The sequence below is a fragment of the Dromaius novaehollandiae genome, chromosome 2 (assembly GCF_036370855.1).
Source record: "Dromaius novaehollandiae isolate bDroNov1 chromosome 2, bDroNov1.hap1, whole genome shotgun sequence".
NCBI classification, from domain to species: Eukaryota; Metazoa; Chordata; class Aves; order Casuariiformes; family Dromaiidae; genus Dromaius; species Dromaius novaehollandiae.
Genome location: NC_088099.1, coordinates 61,320,046 through 61,337,887, shown reverse-complemented (window position 1 = coordinate 61,337,887; position 17,842 = coordinate 61,320,046). Strand labels below are relative to the sequence as shown.

Here is a 17,842-nt window from a genome sequence, read left to right as displayed (position 1 = left end):
AGCTTCACCCACAGTTGAAGCACCTTCACCACAGATGTATGAAGTCATTCGCAAGGGAGGGGAGAGCTGATCTTTGGTAATGAACGATAGTGGGGATAGCTGTGAAAGTGAGGATACAGTTTATGTTCCGTTCTACCTAGGAAGCAGTGCTAACCCAAGACAGACAGGAAAGGGATGCGGTTGCAAGGGAAGGTGAAAGAAAGTATTACATGAGGAAACTTATCTTCTCAATTTTGTATTTCACTGATGCAGTGAAAAATGGAGTGATCGAAGGGTGAGATGACAGAAGAGTAAGGCAGGATGAAGCCTCAAGATTTAAACATAACCTTGGTAACAAGATTGATGAACATGCCTCACAGATTAGAAATGAGGGAAAATGATTGCAGCCTTAGAGGCTGGAGACAGCATTTAACTAGCAACCTGATCCAAGCCTGATGTGGACACCTTGCTGTTGCTGTGATTTATTAGCAGCACCAAAACGGTATAGGATTTAGAGAAACCATTCTGGACACAAAGCACCAGGCACAGAAAACCGAGCGGAAGAGCCCGAAACACAGAAAAAGGGCAGAGGTCTGCAGCGTCTGGGTAAGTAAAGGTCAGATGACACGAGATGAGGGTGCATCACGCAACTTTGGAAAGTGACTCAGCCAGCCGACATCCGTCAGCGAGCGGGGGAAGGGGCTCCGCGGAGCCGCCGCACGTTTCTCACCGGCACCCCGGCTCGCAGCGAAGGCGGCTCGGCACGGGGGAGTCGGGTCGCCATACGGCCGCCTCACCTCAGCCCACCACGGGCCGGGGCGGCTTTCCGCACCGACGGTTTCCCTTGCGGACTGGGCTGGGAGGCGGGGGGGAGCCGCGGGGAGGGCTGCGCTGCCCATTGGGGAAGCAACAGGCAAGGAGCGGGGAACACGGCAGCCCAGCCCCGCTCTGGGCTCCGAGCAGCCTTTCCCCCTCCCTCCTTCCCCGCCTGCCTCTCCCACAGGGCTTCCCCCTCCCGCGCGCGCCGCGGCGGCGTGACTGTTAAAACCGTTACAGCTCCCACTTTCGAACTGATTCAAACTCGGCAGCGCCGAGCAGCGCGGCCCCTCCCCGGGCTCCGCCGCGCGCCCTCCCCTCCCTCTCCCCCCCTCCACGTGAACCGGTCGAGAGTTTCAAGCTCCCCCGCACCCGGCTGCCGCCTCTCCCCGGCGGGGGGACGGTGCCGGGGCACGGAAGATGGGGGACAGAAGAGGGGAGAACGGGGAAAAGAGGGGGAAGCTGGAAACTCCCCGTCTCCTGCGGGCAGCGCGAGAACAAAGAGCTCTCCCACCCCTCCCGCCCCCCCCGCACGTGGGGAGCGAACGCCCCGCCCCTCTCCCCGCCTCTCGCCGCGCCGGATTGGCCCGGGGCGCCCGGGCCGCGTCCATCCAATCGAGGCGGCGCTCGGCGCTCGCCAATGAGCGCGATGCCGATTGGGCCGTCGCGTTTGGCGCTCGGTCCGGGAGGGTGAATCCGGCCGCCGGAGCCGGAGGGGAGGGAGCGCGAGCGCGCGCGGGCGGGCGGCGCGGCGCGGCGCGGCGCGGAGCTGGCGGCGGCGGCGGCGGGGCGGCAGCGGCGGCGCGAGGCCGGGGCGGGCGGGCGAGTGAGTGAGTGAGAGAGCGAGCGACACCTCGCGGGCTTGGGGCGCTGGCGCCGGGAGCGTCTATTTATAACCGGCTCCCTTTGTAATGGGGGGAGGGGAGGAGGGAGCGAGCGGCGGGGAGGGGGCCGGGGAGGAGGGGGGGGGGCGGCGGCTGCTGGGGAGCCTCCCCTCGCCCCCCGTGCCCGCGCGGCGGCCGGTGCCCGGCGGGGGGCGGCGGGAGCGGGCGGGGCGGCGCGCCCGCTCCGCCGGCCGGTGACAGCTGGAGGGGAGAGACATGGAGTCTGAAGTGCCCTTTGTCTAAGTTGGCTCTGTCCAGCCCGGCCGCGGGTTCCCGCGCGGGGCGCCGCGGCCGCAGGCTGGCGAGGCGGCCGGTAACGGCGCCGGAGGTGCGCGCCGCGCCGTGCGGGAGCGCGGGCGCCGGGCAGCGCCGGCCGTTTCCCTTGCCTGCCCTCCCCTGCCCGTGCCCGGCGGCTTCGCGCCGCGGCGTTTTTGGCACAGCTTTGTTGAAGGATGCGTGGATTTTTCAACGTGTCGAGCAAGGTTTCAGACCAGCTGGTTGCCGCACGCAGAGAAATCCGTCCCGTCCCCCCGTCCACCCCCCGAGGGGAAAGGTGGGCGCCCGAAACGTTGCTTCCTGAGAGGTTTGGACAGGTCTGCTGCAGGCTCATGTGCTCTTGGGCTCCCGGAAGCTGGTGCTCGGCGAGGCGAGCCGAGCGGGGGGAGGCTGAGCACACTCCGACCCGCTCGTTTTCACGCTGCTGTCCTATAAACTTGTGCTTGTTAGGGGCTCTTTTCTCCCCGTTTTTTATTATTATTTTTCCCCCTCTTTGCCTTCGAAAAGTCTTAGTTCAGGAAGAATGTTTAAGGGGCAAAATCTGCCTGACGGTAACTCGAGTGAACTTCCTAATCACTGAGGGCACCGTTTGATTCTTGCTTTCCAGAGCGCTTCAAGAGAAAGTTCATGGAGAGCTGGAAATTGTGATTTTTAGCTCGAAGGTCATCAAGTGTGGGTGTACAGAGCGCTTTCAAAAGCCAGCGTGTTTGGGAAGGTGTGAAGGAGGGTACTGGACAGAGCTGCCCTTGTGCAAAAAATCTGTGATTAGGTAAAAGTGAAGAAATCGGTGCGTTGTGGCACCTGGCTTATGTATTTGGCATTGACAGATATTCATGCTGATTCAAAAATTATTAGTAGCAGGCAAAAGAAAAGCAGTCTGTGGATACGTGCAGTGGGAATGGAATAACAGTCGTGTACTTTGCTCAAGATACTTTCTCTAAGTTATGAAACACTATCCTTATTGGACCCAGAGAAGAGTTTTTAACTAGGAAGTTGGAAGTTCACGTCCTTGGTCTCTTTAAGAAAACTGTGCAACAGTTTTAACAAGGTTGTTCAATTGTTACAAAATAGGTTTGCCCTCGTGTAAGTCTAGCTGCTGTAGGTCCACCTGTTAGGAGTTTGGTTCTTACTAAGTATGTATTTCAGTGAAGAGATTTCCCGGTGCTTTTAGTACAAGCTTCACTTCTTAGGATTATCTCATAGACAGTGTTGTTTTGTTGTATTTTTTTAAGGGGTTGGCACATTCAGATTTTTGATGTGATTTGTAAAAATTAAAAGGTCATTCTATGTTTGTCCCCAGTGTCTATATCAAATTGAGAGTCCGGGGAGTGTTTATTTGTGGTAACAATAAAGCATCTTCAGAAGGGTGAGTATTATTTGTACACAGTGTACAATAACTGCTCTCAGTTTAGCCCATTGAAATGTGAATATTTAAGGTCAGCAGAGTCCTTCAGAAAGCATGCTTCTAGTATTTTAGGAGATATAACTGGAAAGTTTTGTGTGGTGTCTTAAGTGTCTTTAACTTCAAGAGCTAATGCTATGTCACTTGGTTGCTTTTGAGATTACTTCATCAAAAGGGTTATATTTCTTTGTTACTGAGTTTTAAAAAAATTTGAGAAAAATGCATTTTTTTCTTCATTTACATGAGGAAGGAAATTAAAAGTTAAACACCGTGTGGGGAAATCTGTGACAATAAAATGTTCCATGAGGTGTCGACAGCTATTTTGTTCTGAAATTTTAAAACAATTCAAGATTCTAATTTAGGACAAAAATTGGAAAAAACATACAAAAAATATTTTTTTAATCTGTAACTTCACCCTCAAAAGTGACAGACACTGAAAATTCTTTTGTCAAAAGGTCATAAAGCTTGTTTGCTCAGTTTAGAATGAGCTAAAGTGATGGTGTGTAAACTTAGGCCGGAGACTTGAAATTCAAGCTGTTTTTTTTCCCCTCTCTTGCTAGAATTACCAACAAGCTGAAATATGGTTAGTGATTTTGCTGAAGATTATGTGTCAGAATAGAATTATGTTTGTTCTGTAACACTGCAGCATTCAAAGATGAAATGTAAATATAATTACGCACTTCTGCTTATCTGTAAAGAAACTTTGGCTTAGTGAGAAGAGAACTTTTGTAGTGCATTAGCAAATGCACCAACTGCAGATGTTGTTAGTGCAGCTAAATGTTACTTTTTGTAAAGCAGCTTACATCAGAATAAACTACGTCTAGCATCTAATGCACTCCAAAAATGTTTCCAGAAAAGTTGGTGCATTACAAAATTCTTCTTGCAATTAGTGAAAAAAACCTGTTCTTCTTACACGATTTAAATTTACAAAAGATTCTGCTTCTTTAACTGCATATATCATGTATACATTTTAATGAATTCACAATTTAAAGTTAGAATTGAGTGACAATTTGAAATGACTGCTGTATTCATAAGAGTGAACAGTAAAGGCTTTATTTTTAAAAACAGCAACAATACTGACAAGGCATAGTTAATAAATATTTGCTTTATATAGTACTCAAGCAAAAGTATTGTGGAAAACTTTAGTGGTGACTATAATCTGAACATTGTGTAGTATCTATAGTTAGCATTTAATAGATGCAGTGTAGCTGACTTGCGCAGAAGTATCTATGAAATTTTAGGAAGAATAAAATTGTCCCCAGTAGGGATGCTGGAAATCTCAGGAAGAGGAGCCGGCATTTTTTAAGCAAGGAACATTTGAAAGTTTACTGAGCATAGTAGGTCATTTTTACAGAATTACCTGTCCAAGCAAAATTCAGTTTACCAAATTTTAAAAATGTGAAAGAAATGGATGTAGTCTGCATATTGTGAATGTAATTCTTAAGGAGTTCATTAGACACTTGAATAGTACCTACTTTCAGAAACAGGACCACTGTAATCAAAATTTGTAGGACAGTACAAGGAAGATTATTTTAATGGTGATTCTGCTACCAACCTTCTGTTCATCCTGTCAGGAAACTCTGTGGAGTGATGCCAGGCTCATTGAAATGATGTCTAATTGAAATGGCATTTGGCATCTATGTGTAACTTGTACAGATGTTCTAGAATAACCAAATCAGCCTTTAAATCAATGAGTTACTCCGGTGCTGATGTAGTTCAAATGATAACTTTGGATAAGGGGATATGTCTGGAGGAAGAAAGGTGAGAAGAAGAAAAACCTCATATAAAAATGGATGCAGAACAGGGAGAGGCATTTCATAGGGGAACAACAAAGACGCTGGTTCCAAGTTAGCAGAGTGCTTGGGTTTGTTTTTTAGTTCAAAGTATATGCCCAAGAGTTTTGTTAAGCTAAGGATTAAAAAGGAAAGCAATATCTAGAACTAAGTAGATATTCTATCTGTCCTCATGGAAATCACTTGCAGGCTTTAGGATGGTGCAGTGTATTGCTATTTGCAGATAAGGTGAAGCTAAAGAGTGAAGTCTGGGGTGTGGGGAGAGTAGGGTGTATTGAGATCCAAGCATGAAAATGTGCAGTTGTTTTTCTTCAAGAAAATAGTGGCAATGCCACTGTTTTCTGTAACTGATAACAGCAGGTATTTTGATTGTTAAAGACTTGTTCTAGTTGTGCACCTAGATCCCCATTAAGATCTGTTAAAGTGTGGGCTTGAGTTCTGGCCTCAGTGAAACTGAGAAAACTAACTCAGTGTTATAGCCAGAATATGTTTTTGGATTAAAAAAATAAAGTAACATCAGTAAACTTGGGTAGAGTAGCTGAGTGATGAGTAACTATCATTTGCATGTAATATAAACAAATTAAGCTTCTTTTAAATGTAGTGGAAGATAAAGGGATTCTGAAAAAACAAGAATTATTTAGACATAGATTTGTATATAAATTATTGTAAAATATATATATTTTTTCAGAGAAGAGGGTGACTGTTAGATGTTCTTTCTGTGTCCTGGAAAAATCTGTTAAAAAAAAAAAATGGGTCAGACACTTATTTTGGGACTGCTCTGGTTACCCAGCTAACGTCTACGTATAGGATGTTTAAATAATTGCATCTCTGCTCAATTCGTGAAGAATACAATCTGATAAAGATTTATAATGTGTACTGTGCTTCCCTTCTTTCTAATAGTTGTGCTTTTAAAGTGAGAAGTCTCTGGTTCAAGACCACTTGGAAATCTAGTCAGATACGGTGCATGTTCTAAATGCTGTGGATAAAAATAATATAATGATGTGTCTGAATCAGTGCAGTACTGTCAACTGCTTGAAAATGTCACATAGTAGTACTTACTGTAAAAGCATTTAATTTGGATGTATATGGTTTCTTTAACAAATGAGGTAAAATTGACAGAGAATGTACTGCCATCTTCCTGTATGCAACTAATGACTTCTTTAATATGCAATTGTAGAAGTATTTCAGAATTTGCCACTTGTTTTTATATATATATATATATATATATATATATATACACATATCGTGCCTGCTTAATTGATGTTGTATGTGTAATTATGCAGGTGTACTGGTAAAAGTTGCAGTCCACAGCCTGGGCTGAAAAAAAATCTTTTCAGGACCGTATGCAGTGTTTATACTTTTTTTGTCTGTCTTTAAATCTAGAGCCAGGCCCGTTTCCCTTGTCAATTTCTGTTGCATCTGGCTCTTTCTCTCATTTTGCCTTTTACGTGGTTGGTTCAGTTTTTCCGTGCCATGCATTCTCTTTTTCACAGCCCGCATGTTCAGTTTAAATCCCAAAGCCATCTGATGTAGTTTAAAGAAAAAAATTGTTTGAAAGGAAGGAAACTCAAATCTTAACTACTCATATAGTTTTTGTTTGTTTGTTTAATGCTAGCTGGTTTCCTTTCCTTTCCACATTTCTTAGCACGAATGGACCTGGCAAGCTTTATGTTTTTGGTGTGTAGTTGTGAAAATTAGGGCTGGGACTTAGATTACTTTTTTCTGTAAGAAATCAGGCAGATGTGTGTTTCAGACATCTGACTTGTTGGCATAACTCTGTCAAATGGATTAAAATCTTAACGTTATTATGCTTTCTCTGCTTTTATGATACATATAATTGGGGACAGCTTAAAATCTGTCCTTTAAGATGACTTCTTCCAGCTATGCATTCACCAGTTTGTGCTGTATATCTAGTGGGTATTACTAATGTGTTTGCTTCAAAGTTAGATCTACTATTTAACTCTTGGAAATTGACAGAAGTTGTTTTACACTTAGAAGTAAAATGGTTTATTTAACTACCATTGGTGTTCAAATACTGCCTTGAAATTGGGAGGCATAATTTGTTCCAAAGTCTTGCAACTATCCATAGTTCTCTTCCGTAGCCTATGGGAGCAGAGTTTTTTTTGCTGAATGTTTTTTCTTTTTCAGAGATGATCAGTTTCTCAATAATTTTCCCCTTTAAATCAAGCTTCTGGAAAAGTAGCCTCTTTGGATTAAATACTGCTTATAAGGAAAAAATATTGCTTATAATGAAAGAATAATGTGCCGTTGGATTAATCTTCATATACTTTATAGGAGGGTACGGATATGGTACATTAGACCCAGTTATTCTGAGTGCTTTAAAATGGACATTGGCTAAATAACTAGTTTGGTTGCTTTCATCATTTGAAGCTCATTGCTGAAATTTTCAGAACATTGGCAAATCTACCAAATGCCTGTTAAGCTCCAAAATTTTTCAGACTGTTCTACAATAAATTCTGTATGAGCTTTCTGCATATATAGAAGTGTAGTATCTTTCAAAATTTAGGCTTTTTGCCTATGCAGGGAAATAAGTATGGAGTAGCTATTGAACCAAATAATTGTTGCATGGTAGGGTTTTTTTTCCTGCGTGGAGAGGGTGTGTGTGTGTGTGTTTGTGGATAGAACTAAAGAACCTTTGGCTGTTTTAGCGTAAAATAGGTGTGTTCACAAAACAAGTTAGGGTAGAATAGTCACTGCACTTCAAATTCACACCCTAAATTATTTTGCCTGTGTAGACATGCCGTAAGTGCTCCCAGCAAGTTTTACTCTTTCTGCCAGATTTATCAAGGGTATCAAAAAGCTTAAATTTTAGGAGATGGAGCTGTTAGGCAACAGAGGTTGTTTGGAATGTGTGTGGGAGTTGTCTAATGTATTTGAAATGATACAAAATGTATCCTGTGGCATTCTATGAATGAGTGTGAAAAGAGGATTTGAAGGTATGCATTTAAAATGTAAGCTGTATGGCTAAGTCTTTACTTTCTCCTGACAAATAATCAGGCATGGTCTTGTGTAAGAGATGTGGAAATTCATGTTTTTAATTATGACTTGCAAAGAACATTATCAAAATCAAGCTTGAAACTTTTTGTTGCTGTACTGATGTTTGGTGTTTTAAAACGTTTTATTTGTTTTTGATCCAAATAGTCTTACTCATACCTGCAAATGTAGTTAAAACTCTTTTATACATGCAAATATCCAAGTAAAAATAAATAGTTGCATTACCTGCTGCATAGTGTTTTGCTAATATTGCCCAAACTGAAGTGAAATTTCAGTAGATTACAGCTAGTGCCTGTTTTGATTTGATCTTTAATATTAAACAACTCAATTGCAATCTCCCCATCCCTTCCCTACCACCCTGAAGTGGACAAATACTTAAACCTATCATTTGTATTTGTAAAACAGTGTTTTTCTAAAAATATCAAATGTTGAAATGTTCTTGAAGAAAGTAATATTGAGAATTAAGAAATTTTATCATTGAAATGCATATTTTTTACACAGTATTTGGTAATTACATGTTATGCCTGATCTTGTTTCTCTAAATCCTAAAACTGTAGGGAAATAGAGAAAGATCTTAATTTTTGAAGGGAAGAATACCTTGAAAAGTTACAGATTTGCATACACAGTGATTCAGCACTCTAGTAAAGATTTGTCTTTTTCTTTTAACAGCTGTCTGAAAAAAATATACTATCTTATTTTTTTGTCCTGTTCCTCTATTGGTTGAAAGAAATGTATCAGAAATCTAATCATTTCTATTGAAATCTTAGTTCACTATTAGCTAACCTAACTTATTTCGTTTTTCCTTTATTAAAGAAAATGAAACTCTGAGAAGTATCCTTATCATTGTTTCTTGACTAATAGATGTTCTAACTCAAACCCTCCCTGTAAAATGAGGTAAATTAAATAGAGCTAGAGGCAGTGCTCAGCCTGCTGCCCTCTTCTTCTTTGACTAGTAGAAAATCTGAAATAAGTTTGGTTTCTTGTACAGTTTTATTGGATCTTTTTCAGGTACTTTATGTTGAATCAACTTAGTGCTGAAAACTTTAAGACAACTGAAGGATTTTGTCAAGAACAGTTGAATCTTTTTTTTCTTTTTTTTCTCTTTTTCTTTTTGATGTTTGAAGCAGACTGATTAGCCTTAATTATTTTAGATATTAAGAACTACAGACTCTTTTGGGTAAGTTTTCTGAAGTACTTCTGGAAGGTTTGGGTTATTTATAAACTATTAATTGCAAAGTTGTTACTGAGTTTTTAACATACTGAAAGATAAGATAAAGGATTTTGAATAGCTGGTTGTTACTTTACCTAGCTAGCCCAGCAAATAAAAGGTTCTAAGGTAAAACCAGCAAGAAGATAAATTAAGATCATGCCTGTTTTTCCAGGAAGGAAAAGGGAGTGGAGGAAGGTTTCCTTCTCTTTCATATCCAAGAGCTGCTTGACTCCTCATTCTTCCCTTTCTCTCCTCCGTGCCCTTTGATGAAGAGAGAAAGCTTTTTGGCTTGGGGTTTCTAGTATCTGCTTGGTCAATTTATGATGGTGCTAGAAACTCCTTCTGAAGAAAATTCAAGTAACGTAGTATTAAAGAATCTGTGTGAATGCACTGTTAGGGGAGAAAGGAAAAATAAAATACTTTTGGAGGCAAATTAATATTTCTTAAAATCAGATGGGGATCATGATTGAAGAAAATGTGAGATCTGTGAGCACTAGAACCAAGACTGGCTTCCTTCCTGTCTTGTGTGTCAGTAACTGAATTGTTCTGTGATTTATTATGCGAGGTAAGCAGCTCAAACAAGCAATATGAGTTTCAATATGCATTGAGCACATCCAGAAATTGATTTGTAGGCTTGAGCATTAAGTGTTTTCACAAAGTTAAACATTGAGCGTCTAAGGCCGTAGTTTCACATTCTCTTTAAGTGGGGACAGCTGGACTGGATGCTCAGTTTCTTCCAATCAAAAGAAGTAGTTATTCTCGGCCAGAGGACTTCCTTACTTCTGTCGCTGTCTGGCTGCAAAAATGCTCGTGCTGTCTTGAAGGAAGGGGTAGCGCAGAGGCAGGAACAAGTGACAGGTAAAAGTGCTTCTTTTTGTAGCAATGCCAGCATAAAGTAGTTGTGAGACTTGGAAGTCAAAGCTCTCTGCTTCTTCAAACATCTTTTGTGTGGTACAGTATTTGGGCAGTAATAGGAAACTGTGTTTGAAGGGACGCATTTAAATCTTAAAGCCAGATTAGAAACAATGAGTGGTGAAAGAAGGTAGATACTGTGCTCAAGACAAACAGAGGTCGGGAATTTAGAAGGGAAGGGAAACAGGGGTCCTATCAAATCCAAAAAATGGACTGAAGGTTAGAAGACATGTTATTTAAGATAGGAGCATTCCCCAGGAAGATCTAGGGGTGCAATGCAGGAGTGTAGCTACCGTAAACTAGCATGTGTAATTACATTACACAGATGGAGCAGAGAGCAGATTTGTCAGTGAGTTTTCTCAATTGTGGTTAACTGCAACAGCAGTGCTTGAATAGGAATCATCTGTGATGTTTGATACATCAGTAATAGAAGCCCGACGTAGTGTTTCTCCCTAGTAATTGTTTTAGTTTTTCATGAATTCTCTCACTTTTTTTTTTAATAAAACATGAATTTACACTGCAGCTTTTCATAAAGCTAGGGCACTTGCTTTCTTCTGTGAATCTGTTACAGAAAACATACATGGCTTAATTATCTCTAAATCTCTATCTCTGTGTCACATTTGGTTTATGTTTGCCATTTGCATCAAAAGTTACTGCAGAGGATGTATGCTAAATGATGCCATCAGCCTTGTTTTCATAGAAAGGCCAGTCATTTGAAGGAAATTCCGATTGCATTGCTTAGCTCAAGTTACAAAGTCTTGCCTATGTTATGATAATTTAGTAATCACTCCAACTAGTTTCAGTTTTGAGAATAATGCTACAAATGAAAACTCATTACAGTTAGCAACTTTGTTCAGCATCTGGTCACACAATTTCTAGACCAGGACACAAAAGGAAGCAGTATGAAAAAGCAAGTAGAGTGAAGTGGACTGTAAGTTTTGAATGGAGCCAGTAGTTTGGCTGGATTAAGTATATCATGAAACCATACTGTTAGTTCACTGATACTGGTCCTTATACCTGTAACAGAAAAATAGGTGTACAGGTTTTGGGGCTGATAGCCACTTGATCACTAAGATTGCATTTGATGACCGAAGTGTAGATTTGTCCCAAAGGGGTAACATTTTAAGCTTCTTTTGAAAGAGGGGCAAGATGCAGAAAATTGTTTCTAATAAGTATTTTTGAAAGGGAAAGGGACCAGTTTAATGAGGAAATGCACAGAAGAGCAACATTAAAACTTGCAATAAAAATAAAAGTCAATGTTTTTTCAAACAAAATTCTTGTAATGTGCTTGCAGAACTACTGAATGTTTTTTGGAGGTATAAAGATTGACAAAAACAGCAAAAGGAAGCTAGTGGCTGTAGCTTAAGACTGAATACAAGATGACTGGAAAGATTCTGGAAGTGAAAGCAGCAAAATGAACTGCTGACAAGGTGAAGATAAGCTCCTGGATGAGTACCTCATAGGTAATCTTAAAAGAGGGTGGAAAAATCTTTGAAGTAAAAAAGAAAAAAGATGATTTGAACCTTTACCTCTCACTGAAGTTCTTGATCAAAGGATACAGAAAAAATGTCTGAATAATCTTGAGAGCGTCCTGACGGATCAGTCGGGAGATACTAACTTCAGGAGCTGCTGGGATAGTAACAAGGCCAGAGAAGCATTGTGCTGGGAAAGAAATCATGGAGAGGTCTGTCTCTCCAGTTGTGGGGGAAGCAGGTCACAGAGTAAGAGCTTACTGATGACTTGGGTGCTCCTTGACCTGCTTATTGATATCTTCTAGACAATCTTTAAGTCTACTTAAAAATGAAAAAAATGAATTTGAAATCTGAAAAATGTTTCTGATATTTAATGTTCCAGGGTAAAGATCAAACTCTTGTTCTTAAGTATACCAAGAGCAAAGTAAAGTTGTAGTCACTTAAGATGCATCCTCCTCCAAACTTTTATTTTATCATAAAGAGGAACAAAGATTGGGAACTCTAATTTCAAGACAGGGGAAAGTCTGCTTTTAAGTTCTCAGCCACTTTCTCCTTCACTATATTTTTATCATGTTTTCCTTCATCTCTCTAATCCTCCCTTTTCTGGAACTTTCCCCTGTCCTCCCTCCAAGCTACCTCTCCCACACTTCAGAATTTCATTTTGAGTTGAGTGAGAGAGCCTGTCTACCTGATGGATTAATTTAGGCAGTGAATAATTGGCTTTTGAAGCAGAATTTGCAAAGTTACAGCTTTGGCTGCGTTCTAGTTTTAGGGGAAAAAAAAAACGTTGTTCTTGTGCTTTGTCTAGTTTTGGAAGGAAGGTTGTGCGAAGTACTTTTATTGTCTTTTTTAACATATTGGCAAGTTTGTGGAGGGTACGTAGCAATCTAGTTAGACTACATTTTTAATTGTAGAAGAGCTTTCCTAATCAGTTTTTTTATTATGATTTATAAGAGGTAGAACTGAAGGTTCCAGCTGTGCTGTTAAGCAGAGAAGACCTATTTGAAATGAACAAACAAGCCTGGATTGTAGTGGGAAAGGAGTGTGTGAACTGACTAGTTGATGGCATTGTTGAAGGAGACAGTGTAACATAACAAATGTTTCTACTGATTAGAGCAGGCCATGATTAAACACAAAACTAAAGAGTTCAGTTTGATTAAGCTTTTAAGCACTTTCATTCACAAATCATTGTTCCCTTAGTAGTAGTAGTAGTATTTTCCAAATTGTACCTGTAGCTGATTGAGCTGTCAAGACTTTTAGAGTGCAGTGCTGATCCTTTTCACCTTCTGAAATGTTAAATTCACATTTAAAAGGCAAGCAACCTCACAGCATCAGCAGTGTGGTCCTTGATTTTGAGAATGGAGTATCCAGTTCAGAAATGTAATGTAGACTCATAGAATAATTTTAGGTTGGAGGCGACATCTGGAGATAAGTCTCATCCAACCTCCGGCTCTTTTACAGGTAACTTTTTAAATATTTCCAAGAATGGAGATTCTAGAACCTCTCTGCTTAATTTGTTCCTATTTTTGACCACACGAATTTGAAGAATTTTCTCCTTACGTTTCAACAAAATTCCTTGCTGAGACTTGTGTTCATTGCTTCATATACTTTAATTTAGCATAGATTAGCATGTCTCAGTAGAATGGCTAGAATAGTATTCAACTCCTGTAATTATTTGAGTTTAGCTCTTGTGTAAGAAAGCATGCTGTTCAGGGAATTAATTTTCTCATGTGTTGGTTGAAACCCTTGAAGTGACTCTTCCAGTTTCTGACCAGGCTCAGAAACAAAATCATGATACAAATTTAAAAAAAAAAAAAAAAAAGGTCTGTTTAGGAGTTTATTTCCCTGCATGTTGTATCCCTGGACGATTTTATTAAGAGTAGACAGCCATTCCTTGAAGCCTTAGAATTGCTGTAGTAATAAGAAATTGAAAATAACCATTGTAATGATGGTTTGAATATATAGTTGTTGTGAATGGCTGTAGTGGGATGTGATAGTGGCATGTGAGACAAAACTAAACTGAATGGGCTAGTTTTTCATTTGTTGAAGACCTCTTCTGTCCTTGTCTTCTACTGGAAACTTAATGTGGACAAGTCATGGCATGTGTGTGGTTATTTTCATGAGGCTGTTTTTCTTTTTTTCTTTTTTTTTCCCACTGCCATCTTTCCAGAGCAATCTTTAGTTGATCTAGTGATAGCAGGAAGCATATTATCTCTCTGCTCTCACAGAAGTAGAGTTCACTAAATTAACTGCTTTGGTTGTGCAAAGCCTTGTAACATAAAAATAAATCTCACACAGTGTAAATAGCATGTTTTACATGTTGTAGTCTAAGGCAAGCAGCTTAGGTGCCATAGCAGCTAGCTGAGATTGACAGAGGTTTTGCTTTTCTTCCCCATTGTCCTTGGTTGCATGACCCTCCTTCTTCCCTAGCAGTTTGGGTGCTAACGAGGCTGTGGTGTGAGCCATTCTGGCTTTTCAGCCCAGTTAAAAAAATCTTCTTTTGAGGGCAGAAAAGGTCTTATTTGATGTCACTGATCACAATAAAATTTATCATATTTGTCATGTTAATTCTATCTGAAATGCAAGGTAGTGTAGACAGACAGTAAAGAAAGGAAGCATAGGATGTATTTGTCATCAGCTTCCAAAAGCAAATAGATAAAGGAATGTGCTGCATAGGTTTGGTTAAGTTAAAATGTTCTTCTTCAAAGTTAAATTCTGTTAGGTAGCTGTTAATACACTAGTAACTACTGATTATGCATGTGTCAGGGGAGAGGAGAAGGCACTGGCTGTGAATTTGTGTTTCAGTGGAAGCAAAAATTTTAAGTTATTGATACATCAAAGAGAGAAAAAAAATTAGTGACAGACTGCCACTTTTGAAGAGATTCTGCTAACTTAAAATGTAATTTAGTGTTGCAAATAGTAACTGCATATAATTAAATGTATTACAGTAAATCAGAGCTTCATTTTGATGAGACTGCTCACAATAGAAGTATGTCTATTTATAGCAGCAGACCTTCTGCATTTGGTGCTGCCAGATTAACTGGAAGCTCTACAACTGTCATCAGTCTGTATTGGTGTTAGGGCTGGCACTAAAATATCTTGGATATGGTTGTTGCTCGTGCTACAATGAAAAGCAGGCTTTTAATTCTACTTGTGAGCTAGAGGTCTTCTCCTAGCTTGAGGGGGAGGAAGAAAAAGTATTCTGAGATTTGGGCATCACTTTGGTACACAGACATTCCTCCATAGTTCAAGGTTATGGTTTGTACATCTGAAGCTGTTGATGTTTCTTCTCCTTACAGCGAGTCTGTCAAAATTAATAGTTCATTCTTTGACAATAGCTCGTCTAGCAGTTTCCGTCTTTTGAGTACTCAAGAATATTCTTGCAGATCATAGAATCTCTTTAGAGTTGCTCATGAGTGTTATATTAAATTAAGTCATCCACAGCTACTGAAGCCTGCCTGGGTGAGGGAGGGCAGATGAGCTGTTTTGAGTTACCTACATAGCCTACATTCATGAATTTCTTTTAGATATTGTGAGAGAGAGCTCAGTATAGGTTAAGTCTGTGTAGGCCAATACAAGCTTGTTGGCATTTATCCAGCTGAAGAGTGGCAAAGCTGGCATGGGTGGGTTAGTGAATGTCTCCTGTTTCCAATTGGTGAGAAGAATTTGTATGCACTGGTAAAACTGAGTGGTAGGAAAAAGACATGGCTTGACAAACACTTCTGTTGGAGGTAGCACTCGCTTAAGCTCCTGCTCTCTCTGGTTAAAATCACGTGCCTCTTGTTCCTGCCCGTCTTGCCCCTTCCCTTGTGGTGACTCAAGAATTCATGTGGCTGCTGAACAAACTGGCTTGTGGAACTGATTTTATTGAAGAATAGTATTTAAAAACTAAATGTGTTTATTTTTCGGGCTGTTTGGCCAGAGTTTTTTCCTGACCTAGTTTGCTGAACAGAATCGTAAGTACTTAAGCCCTCGCAATAGAGGAGGCAGAGTAGAGATGGAAATGAGTGGCCAGGGGATGTTGATATTGAAGACAAATGATGTCTTTTTCTAGTAAAACTGACACCAAATGCTCAGACTGCAGAAGACAGTTTAACTTAGTGGTAGCATTTGATGTAAGATTTCTCTCTAAACTTAAAGATTTCTAATGATATAGAACTTCAGCATATGCAATAATACAACTTTATGTAAATTTTAAATTATACGTAAGTATTTTTAGTAATTTCTTCGTTAAAATTAGGTTGGACTGCACTGTAAACCTATAATACTACCTTTCTGTAATATAGAACAGTAAAAAGCATGGTACATCTTACTCCCATCTATCTGTATATGCCTAATTCTGTAAAGACTGAATGTGCTGTAGCTGTTTATTTGTAATGAAGTACTATATTAATAAACTTCGGTAATCTCTCTTATGCAGTTGTATTTCAGAGACAGATTTTGTTAGTCGATCTGGCTTGGTGTCTGAAATACACAGGCTGATGGTGGCCTTGGAAATATTTTTCTTCCCATGGAAATGAGAATGCTATTTTATGCAGAGGAGTTTGAAAGAGCACTATGGGTTTGTTTTTCTTTAGAAAATCCAAAATGTAGGGGAACAAGCAACTACAAAACTCTTAAGCTTGCTTTTAGTGTCTGCTGATAGCACAGGTTAAAAAGGCCTTTGAGGTGCCAGGAGTGTAATTTTTTTCCTTTAACTTGCATAACTTAATGTGGAAATAGTGAGCAGCTCTGAAATTGCAGCAGGGAACAATTTTTTTTCTTCCTTAGCCCAAGAGAGTAATATTGTTTCTTGATCATAGATTTTTTCTTGGATCTCTGCACACTGTTAACAAGAAGTTTGGGATAAATAAAGTAGTTTGATATTTGCTTGGCAGATTACAGTAGTAATTAATAATAAACTTTCAGTCATTTCTTTGAAATCTGGTAACACGTGTTCCACTGATAGTTTATTTTCAGGTGCTTGATAAGTATAGTAGAATATTATTTCTGTATATATTACAGGGTTTTAGAATAGGATCAAAAAGCATATTGTCTTGTTTTGTATTTAGAATGCATGAAATAAAATACTAAAAATAAATTTCCACATTTCTGAATAATAAATTGTGTGGTTCAACATAGCTAAAAAATGCTTAGCTGCAGTTGAATAACTGTTTGGTAGTATTTATACACTATGGTGTTACTATGTGCTGTGTAAAATCCTGTAGCACATGAAGATCAGTTGAGTTGAATTTATTTGATGGTTTTGGAAAATTAAGACCTGCTAGGTCTAACCTGAATATATTGATTTTGATACTTTCAAATTATCGTATTTTTCAGTGGTTTTAGCAAGTATTGATGGGGGGGGTGAGGCCTATGGAAAAATCTTGTTAATTCTTCTTCCCTTCTCTTGCTAAAATTCTGGGGTTTTCTGATATTTAATGTAAGCTGAATATGGAAGTTGTCCTAAATTCTGTTGTCCAAACCAAAAACATCATTTTTCCTTTGAGGAAAAACATGCAAGGGAGTTTAGCTTTTTTAAAAAACTAAAACTCAAGTTTCATAGATGCCCAAAGAAGTTCAGTGATGAATTTGGATAGAGTTTAATATACAATCATTTCTCCATTATTGATTGAGATTACATATGGTCAGGGATACTCATGCTGTCTGGATCTGATAACAGCTTACAGTTCAAGCGCAGGTCTGCCATCCCAGAGCAAACCTGTGTATAACAACCTGTACCAGTTTATGGTGTAATTTCAGGCACTGTTGGTTTTCCTCAGTGTTGGTCTGAATTCATAACAATTCCTCCCTGCTTCAGAGTTGTGTGCAAGTGTTTGTGAAGCCACAGTTGTGGATGGGATCATCAAACTGATAAGCACTTTAGGAAAAAATACAAGTTTTTATTTATTGTGGGTCAGTTTAATCCTGCTTAGCATGCATCCCTGCGAGAAGTGGAATGGATGCAGCTCTAAGGGCAGTATTGGGATGGCAATAAAAAGTTTAGAAGGATTGAACCATAGTAAGATGCCATTGCTGCTGAGGAGAGTACTTGGAATTGTACTTTTCTTGGGTGCTATTGAATGGAAGCTAAGAAGTTTATG

General features: G+C 40.0%; 1 protein-coding gene across 10 annotated transcripts in view; it reads left to right on the top strand.

Annotated features, from left to right (window-relative positions):
* Nucleotides 1-564: 564 nt before the first annotated feature.
* The window catches only part of EZH2 (enhancer of zeste 2 polycomb repressive complex 2 subunit), a 53,274-nt gene continuing 35,996 nt past the window's right edge, over nt 565-17,842 (top strand). For 2 of the 10 annotated variants that reach the window (XM_064506641.1, XM_064506640.1), the window contains exons 1-2: nt 1,951-2,232; nt 3,256-3,321. In XM_064506641.1, coding sequence (XP_064362711.1) covers nt 2,132-2,232; nt 3,256-3,321 — 167 coding nt within the window. In that variant the 5' untranslated portion in view covers nt 1,951-2,131. Of the gene's footprint in view, nt 586-1,432; nt 1,626-1,950; nt 2,233-2,265; nt 2,725-3,254; nt 3,322-11,581; nt 11,751-17,842 lie in introns of those variants that run through there. The other 8 variants (XM_064506643.1, XM_026123577.2, XM_026123573.2 and 5 more) reach the window with 8 other exon arrangements.